General features: G+C 40.1%; 1 protein-coding gene across 2 annotated transcripts in view; it reads left to right on the forward strand.

The window, feature by feature from the left end:
• LOC109921402 (focal adhesion kinase 1-like) overlaps window positions 1-25,911 on the forward strand; it is a 106,992-nt gene that overhangs the window by 25,938 nt on the left and 55,143 nt on the right. The window contains exons 3-5 of one of the 2 annotated variants that reach the window (XM_048595915.1): window positions 10,714-10,880; window positions 14,794-14,881; window positions 25,809-25,888. In XM_048595915.1, coding sequence (XP_048451872.1) covers window positions 10,714-10,880; window positions 14,794-14,881; window positions 25,809-25,888 — 335 coding nt within the window. Of the gene's footprint in view, window positions 1-10,713; window positions 10,885-14,793; window positions 14,882-25,808; window positions 25,889-25,911 lie in introns of those variants that run through there. The other variant, XM_048595914.1, reaches the window with a different exon arrangement.

Below are 25,911 nucleotides of genomic sequence, written 5' to 3' on the forward strand. Positions count from 1 at the left end.
AAGACTGAGTGCATTCACCCTATCCATGCTGCTCATGATCTTGTATACCTCCAGAAGATCGCCCCTCAGTCTCCTATGCTCTAAAGAGAAAGGTCCCAGCTTGTACAACCTCTCCCTATAACTCAGTTAGTCTCTGACAACATCCTTGTAAATTTCTTCAGCACTCTGTCCAATTTAATAACATCCTTCCTATAGCAAGTTGATTAAAACTGAACACAGTACTCCAAGTGCAGCCTCACCAATGTCCTGTGCAACTGCAACATAATTTCCCAACTTCTACACTCAATGCCCTGACTGATGAAGGCCAGTGTGCCAAAAGTCGTCTTCACTTTCAGAGAACTGTGCACCTGATTTCCAAGGTCCCTCTGTTCCACTATGCTCCTTAAGATAGTTGACACCTCATTTTTAGGTATGCCTGGTGCTGCACCTGGCATTCCCTCCTGCACTCACCATTGAACAGGGTTGATTCCCTAGCTTGATGGTAATGGTTGAGTGGGGGATATGCCAAGATATGAGATTGCAGGTTGTGCTGGAGTACAATTCTACTGCTGTTGAAGGCCCCCAGTGGATGCCCAATCTTGGGTTGCTTGACCTGTTCAAAGTTTGTCTCATTTAGTATAATGATAATGCCACACAACATGATAGAAGAGTTCTCAATGTAAATGTGGAACTTTATCTCCACAAGTACTGTGCAGTGATCACTCTTACTGATACTCCATGGACAGATGCACCTGCAGCTGGCAGATTGGTGAGGATGAAGTCAGGTATGCTTTTTCCTCTTGTTGGTTCCTGCACTACCTGCTGCACACCTAATCCAGCAGCCATGTCCTTTAGGACCTGACCAACTCGATTAGTAATGCTGCTGCCGTGCCATTCTTGGTAGTGGACATTGAAATCCCCCGTCCAGAGTGCATTCTGCACCCTTGCCATCTTGTTTCCTCCTTTAGTTGCTCAACATGGGGGAGTACTGATTCATCAGGTAAAGGAGGATGGTACATGGCAATCAGCAGGAAGTTTCCCAGCCCAGATTTAACTTGATTCCATGAGACTTTGTGCAGTCTGGAATCAATGTTGAGGACTCCCTCCTGATTTTATACTACTGTGCTGCCACCTCTGCTGAATCTGTCCTGCTGGTGGGACAGGACATACCCAGGGATGTTGATGGTAGTGTCTGGGATGTTGTCTTTGAAGTATGATTTTGTGAGTCTGTGAGACTGCTCTCCCAATTTTACCACTAGCCCCTCGAGGACTTTGCAAAGTTGACCGTTTTTGTTGTCGTTTCCAGTGCTTAGGTCAACACCAGGTTGTCCATCCGGTTTCACTTCTTTGTTGAGACTTTGTCATGATTGTTATGACTGAGTGGCTTGCTTGGTCATTTCAGAGGGCGGTTGAGAGTCAACCACAGTATTGTGTGTCTGGGGTCACATGTAAGCCAGAGCACGTGAAGATGGCAGATTTCCTTCCCTGAAGGACATTAGTGAGTAGGATGGGTTTTTCCAACAATTGGCAATGGTTTCATGGTCATCAGTAGCCTCTTATTTCCAGTTTTTTGTTTTTATAAATTCAAATTCCATCTGCCGTGGCAGGACGTGAACCTAAGTCCCAGAACTTTAGCTAAATTTCTGGATTAATAGTCTAACAATAATATCACACAGCCATTGCCTCCCCTATTGTATGTTCAAAAATAATTACAGCTTATTAAATTTGTGGAAGGAGGCATACAAGCATCAAATGCAGCTTCCCACAGGTAATAATATAAAGATGTCTTATTGAGTATTTTCATATGTTTTCCCAAGACTTTTCATCATCCCTTCCATTTGAACTGACAAGATACTCTTTCTTTTGATTGTTCTCTGATACCTCTGTGTTGACTTCACCAAGGTGACCAACTCTGGGAGGTAGAAATTCTACCACTCATTATGTATCTTAGAACCACAGTCTTCTGGTTTACACCCCTTTCCAATTCTCCACCAAACGTCTTCCCTTCCCAGCACTGGACACCATCCAGTTCTCAACAACATGTAGTGAAAGAGAGCAGAGAGGGAAAAGGAGAGACAGGGTGAACAGGTGCAAGAGTGGAAGGGGAAGAGTAAGGGGGTGTGGATGGGATGGATTATGATATTTAAAATTATAATGCTGTAATACAACTTATAGTGATGGTGCCATGATCGAGGCACAGAGCTGAATACACAAAGAATAGTAATAAGATTGGTGAGTTCCTGGTGCAGACTGCCATGTGGAATTATGATGTTGTGTTGGGATCTAGCTGAAGGAAGGGCATAACTGGGTATTAAGTATTCCTGGTTATAGGGTGTTCAGAAAAGATAGGAAAGGAAGAAAAAGTGGGGGATTAGTAATCTTAAGAACAACATTGCAATACAGGAAAAAGATGATGTCTCTGAGGGTTAAAGACAGAATCAATTTGGCCGGATGCAAGAAGGGTTCATTTACATTGCTCGCTGTGGTCTTCAAACTACTACTGGGAAGAAACTTGCCAGGGAACTACTGAGAGATGCAAGCATCATAGAGTAGTTACAATAGGGGAACTTCAACTGAATATAGATTGTTAGTCCAGACACAGAAGTACTCGTGACTGTAATAAATGTATATATGGGAACTGTTTAAAAAAAAGCCTATGACCCACAAATAGGAGGGAAGGTAAGTGGTGAGGATGACAGAGTGTGCAGAGGGATATAGACAGGTTAAGCGGTTGAGCAAAAACTTAGCAAATGGAATTTAATGTGCAGAAATGTGAGGTTAGACACTTGGGCAAGAAGCAGAGAAGAGCTGAATATTATTCAAATGGAGAAAGACTTCAGAAAGCTATGCATCAGGGAGATTTGGGCGTCCTTGTCAGTGAATCACAAAAAACATCTAAGTTCAGCAGGTACAAAAACAGAAATTGCTGGTAAAGCTCAGCAGGTCTAGCAGCATCTGTGAAGAAAACTTAGAGTTAACCACCCACTTCTGAGGAAGGGTCACCAGACCTGAAATGTTAATTCTGGTTTCTCTTCACAGATGCTGCCAGACCTGCTGGGCTTTTTCAGCAATTTCTGTTTTTGTTTCTGATTTACAGTATCTGCAGTTGTTTAGGTTTCTTTTAGTTCAGCAGGTACCAGGGAAAGCAAATAGGAATTGGCCTTTATTTCAAAGAGAGTGGAATATAAAAGTGGGACGTTTTACTAAAATTATACAAGTGACTAGTCAGACTACAGCTGGGATGCTATGAATAGTTTGAGTCCCTTATCGAAGGAAAGATATACTGGCATTGGAGGCAGTCCAGAAAAGGTTCCTGAAGCTATTACCAGGTATTGAGTAAGTTGGGCCTGTACTCATGGGAATTTAGATGAATGAAAGTTGTCCTTTTTGAAACATACAAGATTCTTAGGGGACCTGACAGAATAGATACAAAAAGATTACTTCCCCTTGTGGGAGAGCCTACAACCAGAAAACAAACTCTCAGAATAAAGGGTCACCCATTTAAGACTGAGATGAGGAGGATTTTTTTTCTCTGAAGGCAGTGGATCTGTAGAATTCCTTACCATTTGAGGACTATTGAGTCTGAGTCATTAAGTAAATTCAAGGCTACAATAGACTGATTTTTAATGAGTAAGGGAATTAACATTATGGGGAATAGGCAGGAAAGTGGCATTGAGAATTATCAGATCAACCATAATGTCATTGAATTGCTGAGCAGACTGTATGGATTAAATAGCCTCATTCTACTCCTGTACATTATTGGCTATGTCTGTTGACATCTTTCTGTACTAAGTTACCCACGTCTAGTTCATATATTGTGGGAGCAAGCCTAAGTATCACCCCGTCAGGTATATATGCACATTTACCTGGGGAGGTGGTGGAACAATGGTAATGTCATTGGACAAGTAATCCAGACCTAAGGCAAATATTCTGGGAACATGGGTTTGAATCCCACCATGGCAAATGGTGAAATTTAAATTCAATAAAAATATGGAATAGAACATTTGCCTTCTGGTGTCCTATCGATTATTGTAAAAGCCAGTTCATTCATTTCCTTTATGGAAGGAAATCTATTGTTCTAACTTGGTCAATATGTGTCTCCAGACCCACAGCAATGTGATTGAATCTTAACTGCTGTCTGGGCAATAAATTCTGGCCGAGGCAGCGAGGCCCACGTCCCATGTATGGTTCTGTTAAAGCTCTGCTGGAGGCAGAAGTCCGCACCACAGTGAAAGATCAGACGACCATAAAAGGAACCCCAAAGCTCTCTATCAGTGAACATGTATAAATAGTAAAAGAAAGAATAAGGCCACCTAGAAATCAAGGGGATTTACTCGTGGAAGCAGGGGACATGGCTGAGGTGCAGTTGAATAATTTGCATCTGTGTTTACCAAGGAAGCAGATTTACCCAGGTCATGATGACAAAAGAGGCAAGTCAATAGACAGAAGGGTTGAGAATTGCTGAGGAGGAGGCATTGGGCAAGCAATTGGTATTTAGGTTTGACAAGCAGGAACTGATGAAAGGCATCAAGGTATATTGAAGGAAGTGACAGTAGAAATTAGAGGCCCTGGCAAAATTCTTTGTCTTCCCTGGACTCTTTGAAGAGATAATAGAGAGGGTACTTGAGTTAATGCTGTTGATGTGTGTACAGGGACTTGCAAAAGGCATTCAGTGCAATGCCAAACAACAAAAAAGGTATAACTCATGAAATAAACAGACAATAGACAGGATGCAAGATTGTCTGAGTAATAGGAAACAGAGTAATAGTTAATGGATATTTTTCAGACTGAAGGAAGATTTGCCATGGAGATCCCCAGGGATCAGTATTGGGAGCCTGCTCTGATAACTCATTAATTATCTCGATCTTGGAGAGCAGGGAATAATTTCAAAGTTTCCTGACAATGATAAAAAAAGGAAGCATTATAAAATGAGTACAGTGCAGAACTTCAAATTCATATTGACAAGTAAGTGGAGACAGCAAGTAGGTGGCAGCTGAAGTTCAATGTGATGAAGTAAGTGGCAGTGTATTTCAGTAAAAAGTACATGAAAATACAATATAAAATAAGGTACTGTGAAGGGTGTGCAGGAGTGAGAGACCACGGTGTATTTGTGCATATGTCTGCACAGGTGGAGAGCATGGTTGACAAAGCATACAGTATCCTTTGCTTTATTAATGGCGGCATAGAGCAAGGAGGTTTTGATGAACTTGTATAAAACACTGATTAGACATCAGCTGGAGTATTGTGTACAGTTTTTGGTGCCACACTTTAGCAAATATGTGTAGGCATCGGAGATAGTACAGAAAAGGTTTGAATGATTCCAGAGATGAGAAACTTCAGTTATGAAAATAGAATGGAGAAGTTGGGACCGTTCTCCTTGGAGAGGAGAAGCCTAAGATGAGATTTGATAATGTTTTCAAAATCATATAGGATCTGAACATGTAGGAAAAATTGCTTTTATGTGTAAATGGACTAAAAAAAAGTAATTTGCAAAAAAAAGGAAATGCGGTGACCAAAATCTTCTTTACATTGTGAGTGGTTCAGGTCTAGAATGCACTGCTTGGAAGTGTCTTGGAGGCAAGTTCATTCCAGGCCTTCAGGAGGACAGTTGAAGATTTTAAATTAGAAATAATGTACGGGCTTATGGGAAAGGGCAGGAGAATGGCACTAAGTCACAATCCTCATTCAGAGAGCTAGTGCAGACACAATGGGCTGAATTGTGTGCCACTGCATAAATCTGGTCCTTAGAAAAATGTCGAAAACCCCTTGCGATAGCTACATAGTTCCTTCCTTGATTGCTTCTTGGTTAAGGAATTGCTTTAATGTTTTTTGTTTTAGCTTTGTTCCTTCTCTGTTATTTCCAGTGATTTCAGTTAAACATTGCTGACCACTTTAAAGACAAATAAATGTTTGCAGTTGACGTGGATTGAGTGCTATGTGATTTCATTTCAGGGTCATTGATTTGAATAGATCAATATTAACTGTCAAATGATGATTGCACGACTGCTAGGGGACAGAAATTATGAATGAATGGAATCAAAAGCTGTTGAACACAGAACATTCTCAAAAATTTACTGAGGGGGGAATCTGGATCCAACGTACAATTAGATTTGACTTTTTAAAAATTCAGATCAATTTTAAAAGTTCAAAATTATGGAATTTGTTATTACATTTCTTTTGTTATATTTCAAGAAAAGCAGCCAGGTGCATTATAAATGTTGAAATGTTTCAAACTTTGGAATACTTGTAGTGACATGCAGCATTGGGCAACGATAGGTTTTTATTTGAAGTATCTTTTTGGTGTGATACATCACATGGTGGCATGGTGGTTCAGGGGTTAGCACTGCTGTCTCACAACGCCAGGGACCCAGGTTCTATTCCAGCCTCTGGTGACTGTGTGGCGTTTCCACATTCTCCCCATATCTGCATGGGTTTCCTCCGGGTGCTCCGGTTTCCTCCCACAGTCCAAAGATGTGCAGATTAGGTGGAATGGCCATGCTAAATTGCCCTTAGTGTGTAGGGTGGGAAATGCGGGGATAGGGTAAGGATGGGTTTGGGTGGGATGCTCTTCGGAGGGTTGGTATGTACTCGATGGGGCGAATGGCCTGCTTCCACACTGTAGGGATTCTATGATTCTGTGATATGATTCTATGATTTCCTGGTAGGTGCTTCATTTTTGTTAGATAATTTATTTCTTAGCTAATTTTCAACCAGTTCACAAACCTGTAGATTGTATTTTCCAGATGTCACTTACTAATTTATTTGACTCCTTATTACTTCTGGTCAGTTGTCAAATAGAGAGCAGTGATTGTGAATGCCATCTGTAAATGGTTTGGCAGTGGCACATGTGCACAAACACAACTTGGTACTGGATTGGCAGTTGCCTGGAACAAAGATGGCACTACCCATATTATCTCAGTGCAGGACAGAATCAAATCCCTGAATGCCAGCTGACTGAAACTAACAGCATTTCATTGGTTGCTGTGATGATAATTAAAAACATTTCAATATGAGGTGCAGAGCAATTTCTCCCTGATTTTACTGAAGACTCTTTCGCAAGTCCCAGTTGCTGTAAAATAGTAACTGGAAAGGGGCTGGCTTCACACCGCATTCTGCTCTTAGATCATAAGACCGTAACAAACAGGAGCAGGAGAAGTCTGTTTAGCCCCTTGAGCATGCTCCATCATTCAATAGGATCATGGCTGATCCAACATTCCTTATGTTCACAGTCCAACCCTTTCCCCATAAGCCTCGATTCCCCCGATCAAGAATCTGTGTCTGTCTTAAGTATACACAAGGACACTGCCCCCACAGCTCTCTATAGCAAGGACCTTCAAAGACCCATAACCATATGAGAGAAGAAATTCCTCCTCATTACATTTGTACTGAGATAATGCCATCTGGTCCTACACTCTCCCATTTGGGGAAACATCCTCTCAGCATTTCCCCTGTCAAGCCCCTTAAGAACCTATATGTTTCAATGAGATCACCTTTAATTCTTCTTAACTGCAGTGAGTAGACCCTCCAACCTATTTATCCTTTGCTCATAAGATAATCCTTTCATACCATGGATCAACCTGGTGAACCTTCTCTCTGCCTCCAGTGAAATGATATCTTTCCAAAGGGGTCAAAATTGTTCATAGTAGTCCAGATGTGGTTTCACTAGCACCTTGTACTGTTGCAGAAAGACTTCTACTCTTATACTCTGACTCCCTTGAAATAAGGGCCAACACTCCATTAACATTTCTCATTACCTGCTGAACCTGTGTGCTAGTTTAGTGTTTCGTGCACAAGTACCCCCAGGCCCCTTTTGTGTTGTCACTTTCTGCAGTTTTTCTCCATTTAAATAACATTCTGTTCTTTTTTTCTCCTTTCTGTAATCGTTATCTGTCAGATTAATGGGTTTCTGATGTCTGTGTGTTTAACACCCTTCAGGGTTGTAGTGGACTGTCACTGGGCGAGAGAGGCTCTCTTTTCAACACAAGGAAAGCTCATTATAACAAACAGTCCATGGTATCTACATGCAAACACATCCTGGCGAAGAAGGCTGCATCATGGCAAATTGACATCACCGTCTATTTTTGCATGTGCCAGCAGTCCTGGTATTCAGAGGAACAGGAGTAGGCCGTTGAGCCTGTTGAGCTTGCTCCACCATTTAGTGTAATTATGGCTCATTGAATACTTAAAACTGCATACACACACACTGTTCCCATATACTTCTACACCATTGATAATCAAAAATGTATCCACTTCTACTTTAAATCTACTGAAAGAATGAACTTCCACAGCCCTCTGGGGTAGAGACTTCCAAAGATTCACCACCTATGAGTAAAGTATTTCTGTTCATCTCTGTTCTAAAAGACATCCCTCTTATTTTTAAATTAACCCCCCACACTCACCCTGGATTCCCCAGCCAAGGAAATCATCTTACCTGCATGTAGCTGTCGGTATTCCTTGAAGTATTTTATAGGTTTGAATAAAATTACGTATCATTCTTCAAAACCCTAGAGAATACTGATCCAGTTTGTCTAATGTCTCTTCATGGGACGCTCCTACCATCACAGAAACCAGTCTGAGGAACCTTGTTTGCACACTCGACTATGGAATAATAGCAATAAGGAGACCAAAACTGCACACAGTACTCCAGCTGCTAGCTAACCAAGCTCCTGTTCCATTGAAGCAAATCTTCACTACTCCTATACACAAATATGTTTTCAGACTAACATTCATTAGCCATCCTAATAGCTTGCTGCACCAGCATGTTAGCCTTCAGTGACTTATTGACAATGAAAATCAAGCTCCTTTACACATTTAAATTTCCAACATCTCCACAGTTAAGAAATTCTCTGCACATCTGTTTCTTCTACCAAAGTGGATAACGTCACATTTTTCCATCTGCTATGTTCTTGCTCAATTGCTAAATCTATCCAAATCATCGTGGAAATGTTTTACATCTTTCTCACAACATATATTCCCACTTAGCTTTGAATTATCTGAAAATTTAGAAATGTTTCATTTGGTCTCCATATTCAAATCATTGATATGTATTGTGAACAGCTTGGGCCCAAGGACTGATCTTTGCAGTAACTCTCTGGAGTAATGTGCTGGAAATCAAGCCCCACTATTCCTTGAGTTGTCGCAGAAGTTAAAGATTTAAAATGAAAAAATTCCCCGATTTTAATAAAAATAAAGATTTTAGCTACAGTTAAACAATTATGAACAGTCAACATATAACTACTGTTTAAAACTCTAACCTGCTTTTAAAGTTTTCATGTTCACAGCAAACGTTATAGGTACTATGAGTGGACTGAAAGATTGGGACATTGGTTCATTGGTCCCTGTCCGTGGGGTTTGCTGAGATGATCCTTTTGGCTTGTTAGGACTTACTGCTTCTCAATCTTCTTTCTCTAGGCACTTCCACTTGTTTGTGGGAGGCATAGGGCTGCTGGTACACACTGAAGGTTTCTGACATTGGTTGTAAGCCAAAGCTTTCTGCAGCTGATGAGGTTAAGTTAAACTGGCAGCACAGTGGCTCCAGTGTTTAGCCTCACACGGCCAAAGACCTGGGTTCGATTCCAGCCTTGGGCAACTATCTGTGTGGAATTTGCACATCCTCCTCATGTCTGCGTGGGTTTCCTCCGGGTGCTCTGGTTTTCTCCCAGAGTCCAATGTTGTGCAGGTTTGATTGATTGGCCATGCTCAATTGTCTGTGGTATCCAGGAATGTACAAGGTAGTGTGGATTAGCTATAGGAAATGCAGGGTTACAAGGTGGTGGGGTGGGGTAGATCTGGTTCGGATGTTCTTCGGAGGGTCGGGGCCGAATGGGCTGCTTCCACACTGGAGGGATTCTATGGTTTTCCAGTTTAACATTCCAGAATCTGTAGAGTTTTGAATTTAGAGACTGTCATGGTATAAAACACTAACTTGTCTCGCACCATCCTTGTCTGCAACAATTTTGTGTTATTTGCTGTCCATTCCATGCCTAGGTTGACCCTTGTCTGCTTTGAGTTCTAGAATAGATCTTTTTAGCTTTTCAGCTCAGAATGCCTCTTTTTAGAGTCCTTTTTGTTCTTACAATTTCAGGTACCACTTTATTTATCTTACATATTTTAGCGTGCATCTTAGTATCCACATATCGAATTTTTATTCCACAGATCTTTGTCCAGTTTTCTGAGGCATGAAGGAAATGGATAGAATGTAACAATTTTTCATTGTTACAACCTTAAAGTTTCTTGTTGAGTTGTTAACACTTCAGCTTCATAAAATTACTTTGGGCTATTTGTGAGTTCATTATAACTCCTGCAACACATCTGCCAACTTCTGTTATCATTTGTTCTGATTAGGGAAACTTAGCCATGGTCCAGTGTAACACTATCCACTTCAAAATTCGCTTTAGTTTCTTGTAATGTATTTCTTCTAATTTTTATTTTGACTTTTTGATATTCGTCTATATTCAAAACTTCCAGATTTTACTTCAAGTACAATATTTTATAGGGGTGTTTTCAGATTCTGCAAGTAGTGCGTTGTTATCAGCATACTGCTTGTATGTTTTGCTGCCATATTTTAACCCCAGAAGTAAATCATACCTTATCATAATTTTTAAATCTGTAGTAGGTTATTAACTTTAGGCAGAAGGTTAAATGAGTTGATTTCAAAAGTTAAGCCAGACAGTTATACCTTTTCTTTTGCTGTGTTGTACAATTTGATTCAATTGCATATTTGTCATGTTTCAGGGTATTATTCAGAAGATTGTAGATTCTCACAAAGTTAAGAATGTGGCCTGCTTTGGAATTCGACTCAGTCATATGCATTCTGAAGAGGTCCACTGGCTGCATCCAGACATGGGCGTTTCACATGTACGTGAAAAATTTGAGCAGCATCATCCTGCAGAGGAATGGAGGTAAGAAAGATAATACATTATAATCAAAACAGCATAACAGTGACGGAATAACAACTAAATCGTGAAGATGCAAGACTACCTGGATCTTTGGCTTCGGCTTCCATTTATATCCTGCCCTGAGCCCCTTGCCTGAAGCTGACGAGTTTAAAGTTCGAGTAGCGGCTGAAGACACTATAGCATATGTGTGAAGCTAAGAGTTAAGTGACTAGCACACTTAGAAATGTCGATACACCGCAGCCTAAGAGGAAGGAAGGGACTAGGTGACCATTAGGGCAGTGGAAGAGAAAGCAGCAGGTGGTGCAAGAGTCCCTTTGTGTCTCCCTTTCTGATCCATTTTCCATTTTGGAAGCTGATCAGACTGCTGGGCCCTCGAGGGAGTGCAGTCAGGGCCCAGCTTCCGGCACTGTGAATGGTCAGACTATACCGGAAGGGAGAGAGAAGAAAGGAGAACTGATAGTGATAGGGGTTCATTGATTAGGGAGCAGACCGGCCTCTCTGGCTGTCAACATGACTCCAGGATGGTGTGTTGCCTCCCTAATGTCATTGTTAAGGATGTAACATGGCAGCTCCAGGACATTCTTCTGGGAAAGGTGAACTGCCCAAGGTGGTGTCTACGTTGGTAATAATGACTAAAGTAGCAAGGGGATGTGCTTCTGAAATCAGAATTTAGGGATCTAGGTAGATTGTTAGCAACCAGGATCTGAAATGTAAAAATCTCTAGATTACTCCCAGTACCACTTGCAGTTAGTACAGAAATAGGAGGATATGGCAGATGAATGCGTGGCAGGAGAGATGGTGCAGGAGAGAGGGCTTTAGCTTCCTGGGACACTTGGACTGGCTCTGGGGAAGAAGCACCTTTACAAGTTGGTCAGGCTGCATCTGAACAGAGCTGGTACCGAGTTCCTTCCAGGGTATTTTGGTAGTGTTGGTGGGAGGGCTTTAAATTAACTTGGCAAGTGTGTGGGAATAGAGGCGAATACTAGGGAATGTAAAATATCTGGGTATACAGATAGCACTAGCACAGAGAATGGCAATTTAGCAGGCGAAGTTGGAGTAAGGGAGAAAGAAATGAAGTCCAAGACAGAGTTAACGGCATATATGTAAGTGCATAATAAATAAGGTTGGGGAGTTATAGCTGAAGATTAACTGGAAGTATAATGTGGCAATAGCAGAGACTGGGCTTAAGGCACAAAAAAGATTGGGTCTTAAGTATTCCTTAGTATAAGTTGTTAATAATATGGAGGTGTTGGTGCTGGACTGGGGTGGACAAAGTCAGAAATCACACAGCACCGGGTTATAGTCCAACAGGTTTATTTGAAATCACAAGCCTTCGGAGCGTAGCCCCTTTCGACAGATAAAGTGCGAGAGGTACACACACAACACAGAATATATGGGCAGAGCGATCAAGGGCGAAAAGATTGTATAGATGGTGTGAGTGGAGTGTTGAATAATAAGTCCCTGCAGGAGACCCAAAGTGTTAGACGGTGTGAGTGAAGTGTCAGTAGCTAAATAACAAGCGAAGGGATGACCTATAATCTGATTAAATGAGGCAGAGAGATAATTACAAAAAATTTTAAGAAAACGTTGGTGCTGGAGACAAACCAAATGACTGGAATAACATGATAGGTATAAGAGTCGCATGCTGAGGGTCTAACCAAAATAATAAGTAATCCAAAACTGTACAAACTCTAACATGGAGAGACCATAACAATTTATCCAGGTGATGGTGACAAAACAGGACGGTAAGGAAGATTTTACAGATACAGAACAGTATGGTGGGGTCTCACATAATGCAACATGACCCAAGATCACGGTTGAGGCCATCTTTGTGGGTATGGAACTTGGCTATCAGTTTCTGCTTGGCAATTCTGCATTGTTGTGTATCTCAAAGGCTGCCTTGGAGGACGCTTACCCGAAGATCAGAAGCTGAATATCTTTGACTGCTGAAATGTTCACTGACTGGGAGGGAACATTCCTGTCTGGCGATTGTCACACGGTGTACGTTCTTCCGTTGCTGTAGCGTCTGCATGATCTCGACAACATACCATGCTTTGGGGCATCCTTGCCTGCAGCGTATGAGGTAGACAATTGGCAGTCACATGAGTATCTGCAGTGTACATCGTGGGTGGTGTTCCCATGGGTGATGGTAGTATCCATGTCTATGATCTGACATGTCTTGCAGAGGTTGCCATGACAGGTGGTGTGGTGTTGTGGTCGATGTTCTCCTTAAGGCTGGATAGGTTACTATGAACGATGGTCTGTTTAACAGGTTTGGCTGTTGTTTTGAAGGTGAGAAGTGGAGGCATAGGGTTGATCGTGGTGACATGCTTGTCGTCATCGATGACATGTTGAAGGCTGCGAAAAACATGGCGTAGTCTCTCTGTTCGCCTCTCAGTTCTCAATACCAACAGCTGCCAGTTTCCAGACGCCATCCTGCAACTCATCCACTTCATCCTCGACCATAACGTCTTCATCTTGACAACCAGTTCTTTATCCAAACACACGGAAAAGCCATGGGGACTAAATTTGCACCCAAATATGCCAACATTTTCATGCACAAATTTGAGCAAGACTTCTTCGCTGTGCAAGACCTCCGACCAACGTTATATGCCAACATTTTCTTCCTTTGGACTCATGGCGAGGAATCACTGAAACGACTACATAGCGATATCAACAATTTTCATCCCACCATCAGACTTATCATGAATTATTCTTCAGAATCAGTCTCAGTCTCATCCTTGGACGCACGCACCTTCGTCAAGGACAGTCACCTCAGTTACCTCACTCTACCACAAACCCACAGATAACCTCAATGCTGCACTTCTGTAGCATCCACTCTAAACATTCTAAAGAAACCATCCCCTGCGGACAAGCCCTGCGTATACACAGGATCTGCTCAGACGAGGAGGAACGCGACAGCCACCTAAAGGTTTTGAAGGACGCCCTCATAAAAGTGGGATACGATGCTCAGCTTATCGATCACCAGTTCCGACATGCCACAGCGAAAAACCGCAGTGACCTCCTCAGAAAACAGATGCAAGATATGACTGATAGAGTACCCTTTGTCATCCAGTACTTCCCCGGAGCAGAAAGACTATACCATGTGGAAGGCTGTGAAGAACATGTCATCAATGACGACAAGCATCTCCCCAAAGTCTTCCCTACGCCTCCACTTCTCGCCTTCAAACAACTGCAAAACCTTAAACAGACCATTGTTCACAGCAAACTACCCAGCCTTTCGGAGAATATCAACCACAACACCACACAATTCTGCCAGGGCAACCTCTGCAGGACATGTCAAATCATCGACATGGATGCTACCTTCACATGTGGGAACGCCACCCACCACATACACGGCAGATACTCGTGACTCGGTCAATGTTTACCACGTGCGCTGCATGGAAGAATGCCCCAAGGCATAGTATATTGTTGAGACCATGCAGACGCTACGACAATGGATGAATGGACACCGTGCAACAATTGCCAGACAGGAATGTTCCCTCCCAGTCGGGGAACACTTTTAGCGGTCAAGGACATTCAGCTTCTGATTTTCCGGTAAGCGTCCTCCAAGGCGGCCTTCGAGATACATAACAACGTGGGTACAAATTGGTTGAGTGATAGGGAACAGAGAGTCATGATCATTGGATATTTCTGGGACTGGTGGAAAGTTTGAAGGAGTTCCTCAAGCATTAGTATTGGGACTCTTGTCTTTCCTGATATACGTGAATGTCTTCAAACCATGTACGTAGTAATAATAGATCATAAGATTTTTTAAGTACTTAGTCATTCCAACAAAGGTTTGCATATTTTCAGATTTTCAACAATGCTTTCTTAAAGGCAATCAAGAAGTATTCAACGTTGTTGCCATCTTTAAAATTGACAGCCAATTTAATGTTTTCTTTTATTCTCCTAGATATGAGTTAAGAATCAGATATCTACCTAAAGGTTTCCTGAATGAGTTTAATGAAGACAAGCCATGTTTAAATTTCTTTTATCAACAGGTGAGCTAATGTTTATTCATTTCTTGTTCATGTTTGAATAACCTGTTGAGACCTCAATTAATGTACACACAGAAAAGGTCTGCAAGCATGCTCAAATTCATTTTTTTTAAACAAATAGTGTTGCACTAAATGCATGTTAGTTGCTATTTGTGGTTTTTTGAAAAAATGTTTCCTGGTAACTGCTGTATTTTTCGAGAAACTTGGTCTCGTAGGTGCACTGAAGATATGGGTGCTTAGATTTTTAAATGATCATTCATAATTTTATCTGCACTTAAAACATTCTTCTCTTTGCTTACAAAAGAATAATTAGATAAGGTAGGTCACTTCAGAAACTTTCAACATAAATAGTTATATCAATTCTCCCAGCATGTTTCTGCATAATGGGGCGATGTTATTGTCACAGGAAAAATGAAAGTCTTGCATTCATATGATGACTTTGTGACCACCTAGTATCTAAAAGTGCATAGCAGTCAATGAAGTACTTTTAAAATGTAGGTACTGTTGCAGTGCAGGAAATGAAGTAGCCATTTTGTAGAGGATGTAAGTAGAAATCTTAGGAATTCCAATACATTCACGATTTTGAAAAGAATATAAAGCTTGGCAATAGGTTAATGAATTGAGGCGTTTCTGGGTTGGAAAGTAGGGAGTATTCCATCACACTCCTGCGTTGTGCCTTGGGCCGGCTTTGGGGAGTCAGGAGGCTAGTCACTTGCTGCAGGATTCCTTACCTCTGACCTGCTCTTGTAATTGAAGCATTTATATGATTAGTCAATGGTAACCCCCAGGATGTTGATAGTGAAGGTTTCAACAATGGTAATGCCATTGAATGCCACGTTGCAATGGTTAGTCTCCCTTTTCTTGGAGATGGACATTATTTGACATTCACGTGGTGCGACTCTCAATTGCCATTGCCATTTGTCAGCCCAAATCTGGATGTTGTCCAGGTCTTGTTGCATTTGAACATGGACTGCTTCAGTATCTGAGGAAGTGGAAATGATGCTGAACATTGTGCAGTCATCTGTAAACATCTCACGTCTGATTGTGTCGTGATGGAAGGTCACTGGTGGAGCAACTGAAGAGGTTCAGCCTGATGAGCTCCTGCAGAGCTGTCCTGGAACTAAGACGATTGACCATCAACAACCACAATCAACTTCCTCTGTCCTAGATACGATTCCAGTGTGTGGAAAATTTTCCCTCTGATTCCCATTAACTGTAATTTTGTTTGGGCTCCTTCATTGCTATACATGGTATGATAATCCCATGTCACTTCTTAAATTTTAGCCATGTTTCGATCAAAGCTGTAATGTTGTCAAGAATCTTGAAGGAACCCAAGCATCATTGACCAAGTTATTTTTGAGCAAATGCCACACGATAGGAGTGTCCATAAGTTTGCTGATGATCAAGAGTAATTCATCTCCTGACTCTTGAATGCCTGCTCCACCATCTGCAATTCAGGACTGCAGTGAAATACTGTCCACTTGCCTGGCTGAGTACAAACTCCAACAAACTGAAATAGACTCCGCACCATCCAAGACAAAGCAGCTGATTTGATTTGCACCATCTCCACAATCTTAAGCATTTACTCTCTCCACCATTGCTGGTCTGGATGCACCGCAGTTTGTCAAGTTTCTTTTGACTATGCCTTCCAAATGTCTACCACTTTAAGAAAAAACACAGAGGTAGCCGATGCATTGGAGCACTGCCAACTGTTAGTTCCATTGCAAACTATGTACCAGCCTGATTGTAAATGTATTATTCTTCCATTGTTGTATCCTGGAACTCCTTCCCTAATATTACTGAGGATTTTCTTACACCACAGATACTGCTATGGTTCAAGAAGGTAGCTCATCACCTTCTCGGGGCAGCACTGCATGGGTCAGTGAAGTTCACATCCAATGAATGAATGAGAAACAACCTGTCCTTTATGAAACTCTGTATAATTTACCATAGGCAACACCACAAGAGATCAGCTTCATTTACTTTGTGTCTCATTAAGTATTAAAAAAGTTAATATTCTTGCTGTTTGCTGCATTTTTCCATCACAGCAGAGTCTTGCAAAAAGCTTTGACATGACTCAAAAATCTAGAGTCTCTGACCCTCAGTGAACTTAATAATTCATATATCAACACAGTTACCAGACTGTGAGCTGGAGCACATGTCTAATGAATGATTTTACTTTGAACACTTTATATTAGAATCAGTCAAGAAAGTTGCCGTTGTCTTACCAGAACATGGGGCTGCTCTCTCACTAGAGAGATGACTGGTGGGGTTTAACGTGAGGATTAAGCAAAATGTGAGGTTGAGAAGGAGAATCCTTCATGGTATTCTCAGCTAGGTGTGAAAATTGAACCTGCTCTGTTGCATTGCAAACAAGCCATCCAGCAAACTGAGCTAACTCATCCCTACCTATCTTTAAGATATATGCATATTCTTTCACATCGTACTGTGAGCAACTAAAATTGCTGTCAGCAAAGCTTAAGTGACAGCAAAAAATCTCAAAACTCTTAAAAAATATTGAGGGTTGGAGTTATGCTCCATTATCACTGCCGTTACAAGTTTGGGTCTGCCATATATATTTTGCCTGATTCAGTAATGTCAGTTGCCTTTATTGAGTGGTCAGAGCATCTTATTATGAAATTTGACTTGGACTACCTGATATCTCAATGCACCAATAGAACTGATGGATATAACAATTGCTGTGTGACCTCAATTCTGAGTTAAATTATGTTTAACAATGGATTGTGGTTTCGCAAATTATTTCCTGGTTTTACATGCACAACCATCTAGAAAAAAAATTATGTAATGCTTTTAGTAGCCTCCGGATGTTGCAAGGCATTTAGTAACCAAATAATTATATTTGAGGTGTGTTCACTATTGAATTATTGGAAACTAGGCAACCAAATTTATATGCAATAAAAAGTATATTGTGCTTGTGTATGTAAAGTAACTAAATGTAAGCATCATTTAAATGTTGTGTCCTTCTGTTTAGTTATCTTGTTTCTATTTTTAAACATATTAGTCAATCCAGTCTGTCATAAGTACTCATGTCTACGTAGGTAGAGGATTCCAGGATTTCAACCCTGCAACCAAAAAGGATGAGTGATATTTCCAAGATAGGATGGTGTGTTGCTTGGAGTGGAAATTGCAGCTGGCAGTGTTGCTATTGGCATTTGCTACCCCTGTTCTTCATATTACAACACAGAAAACTCTCACCTGCCTAAAACAATGTGATCTTCTGGAGAAGTAAAAAGCGGATTTAAAACTCTGGCTCATTAGATCAAGTCTGAAGGATTCTTCTTTGACTCTTTTAGATATTTGAGAACAAATATAATCTAGTTCCTTCATGTTTTTATCAACTTCAGTCAAATCGCCATTGAGTCAATACTTTTTCAAATTATGCACTTTGTCTGTCTTGTAGTTAGGCATTAATCCATGTTTCCCTGCTAAACTCTTTGAAAAGCTTCAATATTTTTGATCCTGATTTTATTAACATATCTTAATAAACTGACTTTTGTTTTATCTATGATAGTATAAGCAGCTGCAGTGAACAGCTAATTGTGCAAGTCTGTTTTCTCATCAAAGTTGTTAAATTTGAATGTCACGCTGATCCCATTTTTCTGCATCAAATCACCATGTTAAAACCGATATCATCAAGATGTTTAGTCAGACTGGTTGAAAACTTTCACTTGAAAACTTGATGGATGGCAACTTGAGAGAAATGAATAATGTCATACCTGGTTCTAATGGAAAATATCATTTTAATGATAGTTCACTGATGTACTGTTGCATAAGCATAAACATTTTGTTCTTAATAGTTTTAGCATGAGTGGTCTACTGTTGAGCTTAATGTTATATTGTTCTGTAAACAATTGTTTCTGAACAAGAATTGTTTTCTTGGCTATTGGCAGACTTGCATCAAAGTAAATAAAATTTTAAAAATTAAGTCTCTCCATTACAACTTAATTTTGTTAATTTTGCAATTTAAATGAAGTAGGTTTAAATAATTTTATTAAATCTCTGAAATGGGACAGTAGCTGAGAATATGTACACATTACAAATATCTGCAATTTGTTGACACTTTTCTCCTAGCTATATGTAGTGAAACTAAATTTAATCACCAGTGTTGCTACTAATGACTGTATTATGATCATCACCTCTTGTATAGTTGTTGCTTTTTACAATTAACTCTAACAACTTGAGCAAATATGCAATTTTTAGCAGTTGCTGTATTCGTGCATTCCGAGTTTGAAATGTTTGCTGCGTCGCTTCCCATCTATGTCTGCAAACTAGTTTGTTTTCCACATTGTTTCCTGATGACTTTACCATTGACTTTCCCTTTAGGAGAGTGAAAATCCAGCTTAAATTGACCATGTTGATTACAAAATTACCAGACCATGTAATGTAATGACTTTCAAAAATGTATCGGGTTTATTCTTGTCTTATTTTAACTGAGGCTTTCCGTGCAATGGTCTCCTACTTCAAAATAGTTGCGAATGTTTTAGTTCTGTTCTTAGTTTCTATCGTTTTGTCATTCAGTTTGTCAGCATTTTTATGGATCTGTATGGCTAAAAGTTACCATTAGTTCAGCAGGTTCTAAATTGTTCCAAGATGCAAGGCAAATTTCAAATTAAAATAAGTTGTGCAAGTTATAAGAACATGGAACATAGAACATTACAGCGCAGTACAGGCCCTTCGGCCCTCAATGTTGCGCCGACCTGTGAAACCAATCTGAAACCCATCAAACCTAAACTATTCCATTATCATCCATATGTTTATCCAATGACCATTTAAATGCCCTTAAAGTGGGCGAGTCTACTATTTTCGCAGGCAGGGCATTCCACGCCCTTACTACTCTCTGAGTAAAGAGCCTACCTCTGACATCTGTCCTATATCTATCACCCCTCAATTTAAAGCTATGTCCCCTTGTGCTAGCCATCACCATCCAAGGAAAAAGGCTCCCACTGTCCACCCTATCTAATCCTCTGATCATCTTGTATGTCTCTATCAAGTCACCTCTTAACCTTCTTCTCTCTAACGAAAACAGCCTCAAGACCCTCAGCCTTTCCTCATAAGACCTTCCCTCCATACCAGGCAACATCCTGGTAAATCTCCTCTGCACCCTTTCCAATGCTTCCACATCCTTCCTATAATGCGGTGACCAGAACTGTACGCAATACTCCAAGTGCGGCCGCACCAGAGTTTTGTACAGCTGCAACATGACCTCATGGCTCCGAAACTCAATCCCTCTACCAATAAAACCTAACATACGGTACGCCTTCTTAACAACGCTGTCAACCTGGGTGGTAACTTTCAGTGATCTATGCACATGGACACCGAGATCTTTCTGCTCATCCACACTACCAAGAATCTTACCATTAGCCCAGTACTCTGTATTTCTGTTACTCCTTCCAAAGTGAATCACCTCACACTTCTCCGCATTAAACTCCATTTGCCACCTCTCAGCCCAGCTCTGCAGCTTATCTATGTCCCTCTGTGACCTGCAACATCCTTCCACACTATCCACAACTCCACCAACTTTGGTGTCATCCGCAAATTTACTAACCCATCCTTCTACGCCCTCATCCAGGTCATTTATAAAAATGACAAACAGCAGTGGCCCCAAAACAGATCCTTGAGGTACACCACTAGTAACTGAACTCCAGGATGAACATTTCCCATCAACCACCACCCTCTGTCTTCTTACAACTAGCCAATTTCTCATCCAAACCGCTAAATCACCCTCAATCCCATGCCTCCGTATTTTCTGCAATAGCCTACCATGGGGAACCTTATCAAACGCTTTACTGAAATCCATATACACCACATCAACCGCTTTACCCTCATCCACCTGTTTGGTCACCTTCTCGAAGAACTCAATAAGGTTTGTGAGGCACGACCTACCCTTCACAAAACCGTGTTGACTATCCCTAATCAAATTATTCCTTTCTAGATGATTATAAATCCTATCTCTTATAATCCTTTCCAACACTTTACCCACAACCGAAGTAAGGCTCACTGGTCTATAATTACCAGGGTTGTCTCTACTCCCCTTCTTGAACAAGGGGACAACATTTGCTAGTCTCCAGTCTTCTGGCACTATTCCTGAAGACAATGACGACATAAAGATCAAAGCCAAAGGCTCTGCAATCTCCTCTCTAGCTTCCCAGAGAATCCTAGGATAAATCCCATCCGGCCCAGGGGACTTATCTATTTTCACACCTTTCAGAATTGCTAACACCTCCTCCTTATGAACCTCAATCCCGTCTAGTCTAATAGACTGTATCTCAGTATTCTCCTCGACTACATTGTCTTTTTCCTGTGTGAATACTGACGAAAAATATTCATTTAGCACCTCTCCTATCTCTTCGGACTCCACGCACAACTTCCCACTACTGTGCTTGACCAGCCCCAATCTTACTCTAGTCATTCTTTTATTCCTGACATACCTATGGAAAGCTTTAGGGTTTTCCTTGATCCTGCCTGCTAAAGACTTCTCATGTCCCCTCCTGGCTCTTCTTAGCTCTCTCTTTAGTTCCTTCCTGGCTAACTTGTAACTCTCAAGCGCCCTAACTGAGCCTTCACGCCTCATCTCTACATAAGCCTCCTTCTTCCTCTTGACGAGAGATTCAACTTCTTTAGTAAACCACGGTTCCCTCGCTCGACCACTTCCTCCCTGCCTGACAGGTACATACTTCTCAAGGACACACAGTAGCTGTTTGTTGAACAAGCTCCACATTTCAATTGTGCCCAGCCCCTGCAGTTTCCTTCTCCATCCTATGCATCCTAAATCTTGCCTCAGCGCCTCATAATTGCCTTTCCCCCAACTATAACTCTTGCCCTGCGGTATATACCGATCCCTTTCCATCGCTAAAGTAAATGTAACCGAATTGTGGTCACTATCACCAAAGTGCTCACCTACCTCCAAATCTAACACCTGGCCTGGTTCATCACCCAGTACCAAATCCAATGTGGCCTCACCTCTTGTTGGCCTATCTACATACTGTGTCAGGAAACCCTCCTGCACACATTGGACAAAATCTGACCCATCTGAAGTACTCGAACTATAGCGTTTCCAGTCAATATTTGGAAAGTTAAAGAATGCAAGAAGTAGGAGGAGTAGGCCATTCCATACCTTGTCCACTCCACCATTCAGTGAGACCTTCACTGATCTTCCATATCAATGTAGTTTTTGTGCACTATCACCAAATCCCTTGATCTTTTTAAATGTAGCACTCTATCGATCTTCCCTTGGAATGTAGTCAACAGAACCTCTACAGCCCTCTGGAGCAGTGAATTCTAAATATTCAGTCAGTGAAGAAATTTGTCCCTATCTCAGTCCTAAATGGCCTATCCCTTCTTATTTTTTTAATTACAATGTTCAAAGCTTGGTAGGATTTTTTTACATCAGAAAGAATTTTTGTATAGATCAATATATTGTTCAAACTCATAAATCCTGATTAACATTTTGTTTTGTTGGGTTTTATATTCAATTGGGGCAATCATTTTCTGTATATAGTGACAATGTACCTCCTTTTCTGAAAGCTCTAAGATTATATAAAGGAGCAGCAAAAAAGAGTTCTGGTTCATAGATAAACTTTTCAGGGCAGAACTGGAGTTGATTGTTCTCATTTGTTTTTGCTAGTTTACTGATTTAGTTCAGGTATTCCATCACTGAACTCCTTGATTATAGTTAAAAGAAAAAAAAACCCTTCTTTTATTAAAAAAAAGCATACAATGCATGAGATCTTCTATTTGATTTGGGAGAAAGTGTGGACCTGCAGGACAAAAGGTTATAGATAAATTGAGGCTTATCTTGGGAATTGGAGGATTGCAATGTCTGCCTCTTTACTGTAATGGTGCTTATATAATCAGTCTGTGAAAACTATGAACCATTTTGTCTGTGATATTTGTTACTATTAATATAGTTTAGAATATTATCAATCTCTATATCCTCTTTCATGCCTATGTAACCCATTACAGATTGCTTTTATAAGAATGCCAAAATAAGTAACCAAGTGTAACTGGAAAATATTTGCTAATTTAACTTCGTCCAGGTATTGCAAGATGCTAAGAATGCTTCAGTTGAAATTGTTGCCCAGTTAATATATATATAAGGTTTTGCCTTTTGCGAGTTGCAGACTTAAGGTTATTCAATATCTTTAAAGATTTGACTGCAATGTGCGGTTTGTTGATTTCATGTGCTGTTTAGTCCAAGGAAGCCAAAGACTGCTATACTTTCTGAAATTCTTTAATTTCTGTAATTCTTTAATACATTCTCAGAAGTAAGAACTTAGAAGTATTTTTGTGGTGCTGACTAAACGCATATGATTTCATAAACCCTTCTTCATATGCATTCATCATCCACCTGACTATTGCCCAGTCAATTATGTATAGCTATTAACCTGTACTGTGTAATAAATAAAGATCCTGCCATGTGGAGAACTGCCGTACAAATTAATGAGCCATTCTTAACCCAGGAAAATAAGTACAAATATGCATTATAGAGCATGATATTCCAAACTGCTTCACAGTAATAAAGTACTCTGGAAATTCTTATTTTATTAGTAAGCCAGCTAGAAGTCCAAAGGGAGAATATTTGAAGTTTCTAAAGTTTTAAAAAAAAGTTCTTAAACTTCAGCTCCAGTCATCCTGAATACTTCACTGTCAGGCAAGCCCACTGTATCTCTTGTTTGAATAATTACTCCTGTGGTTTGTTTTTTAATAAGAAGAAATTTGCAGTTGCATCTTAGAAAGATCCATTCTGCCACAGAATTTCCACTAAGCAACTGCACAATGCTGTTTTATTTTATGTTTATATTCCTGCAAGATGGTTAATCTTTAACTCTAGACTTCTGATTTCCTGAATAAAACTTGGGAAAATCCTGTTGGTTTGAATAAAGTGAAAGTTCCTGAAACATTTATGCTACAATTTAAATCTTATCACATTGATTCTGAACAATACAGACAAGGAAGGTCCAAATTCAATCCCTTGTTAATGCTGAATTAACCTTCTCAGCTTGGATAATGCCTAAATTTGATCTCGTTATCCATTGATAGAGAGGGGAAGATTAGTTGATGGTGATGAGTGTTTTTTAAGATAGAGTTATGGCAGTATGTTGGGTATATATATGCATATTTAAGGCTAAGATATATAAATTCTTGATCAATAGGGGTATCAAGGCTGTGGCAGGAAAATAGGTATAAGCAATGTTGTGGATCAACTATGATCTATTGAATGATGGAGCAGGTTCAAGGGGCTGAATGGTCTATTTCCATTTCTATTTCTTATGGTGTATTTTTCATTATTTTGACTGAGTGAATTTTGCTGAATTGATTTGCTTCACAATTAATTGTAGAAATTTTAGAAAAGCTTTGGGCTTCATTTGATTGTCAGATCATTTTTGGTTTTACTTAAATTATTTATTTTACCTTGACGTTTATTGCAAGGGAGTTGGCCTACAAAAGGGAGTTGCAATTTTAAGACTTTTGATTTCTGTAAAGGTTGGAATGAGTGTTCATCAGGATTAGTAGATGACCATTTCAGACCGAACTGAAGAGAAACTTCTTAACTCAAAGGATTGTGCTTCTTTGAAATTTTCCATCCTAGAGACGTTTAGCTGGTTACTCATTGACTAAATTCGAGCCGATTGGTTTCTAAGGGAATAACAGGATATGGGAATTGAGTAAAGTTCATTAAGTATGGAACTTCCCTTCAAACAAGTTTTACAATTTTGCTCACAAAACAAAGCTTATCTTTATATATGCTAACGTCCTAGTTGTTGAGCCAGTAAGTCAGTTTGTTACAGCAGCTTAACACAGTATGAAACACTGTATGTCATACTCTTGCATGTTATGATCATTTAAATTGCATTGTACATGAAAGCTTTCAAAACAGTTACGTTAACATATTTAACATTTTTGATGTTCAATTTTTCTGGATGCATGAAATATCTCCTACTTATATGCAACTGGGGAACGATAAATAATTGATATTTAAATATTTGTGCACATAATGGGGGCTAAGTTAGATAACTTGCAGTATTTGTATTACAAATAAATAATTGGACCACAAAAAGCAATCACATGCCTATTGAACGCATTCGAAGTTCAAAAACGTGCAATAATAACCATTTTAACTAGTGCGTATTTCCATTGATTAAAGTGAGCAGAGAATATTTTTTTTCTTTGAAATATCCATAAGGTCAATCATTTGCCAAAAATTGCCAGCATTCCTTTTGACAAGTTTTCTTTGTGATTTGTATTGCATTTCATTCTGATGATTTAGAGTCACAGAGCACAGAAGAGGCCCTTTGGCCCATCTAGTCTGTGGTACTTGACATTTCTGGCTGAATACAGCTAGCAGGTCTGTAGCTGTACCCTTCAGCCAAGACAAATTGGGTGTTCTTCCTTCATCCCTGCATCAGCAGTGTGGCCATCACCTTGGGATGATGAAAGATCTGGTCCCATGGGGCTTTTGGGATCTGAGCTGTCAAGCGATGATGTATAACATCATCTACAGACCTTGGATTAAATTGATTATTGTCATTCTGTTGATTACTGAAGAAGCTCTGCAGCAATATGTCGTAAAAGGAATTGAAAAATATGTCAAGCTTTCATAACTAATTTCAGCAAAGAAACAATTAGTCACTGCTTTGCTTATTAGGTATTCCCTAAGAAATTGTAACTGAAAATATCTGAGAATTGCACATTGTGTGGAAATCTGAGTAATACTTTGCCATTTGAAATTGACTGTGTAAGTATGATTGCACACATTAGGTATGTTTGGTATTCATACCTTAATATATATTAGTTTTGAATCTCTAGGTATCCAAGATAGTCATGCCATTACATATATGGTTAATCTACAGGGCAATTCAAAAATCATAGCTTGAGTATTTACTCTTATTGAATGTATTTTCATGTTCAGGTTAAGAATGATTACATGATGGACATAGCAGATCAAGTGGACCAGGATATTGCACTGAAGCTGGGATGCCTTGAGATCAGGTAAGTCTATTGTAGCAACTTTA

This window comes from Rhincodon typus, chromosome 4 (assembly GCF_021869965.1).
Source record: "Rhincodon typus isolate 14 chromosome 4, sRhiTyp1.1, whole genome shotgun sequence".
In the NCBI taxonomy this organism is placed as follows: Eukaryota; Metazoa; Chordata; class Chondrichthyes; order Orectolobiformes; family Rhincodontidae; genus Rhincodon; species Rhincodon typus.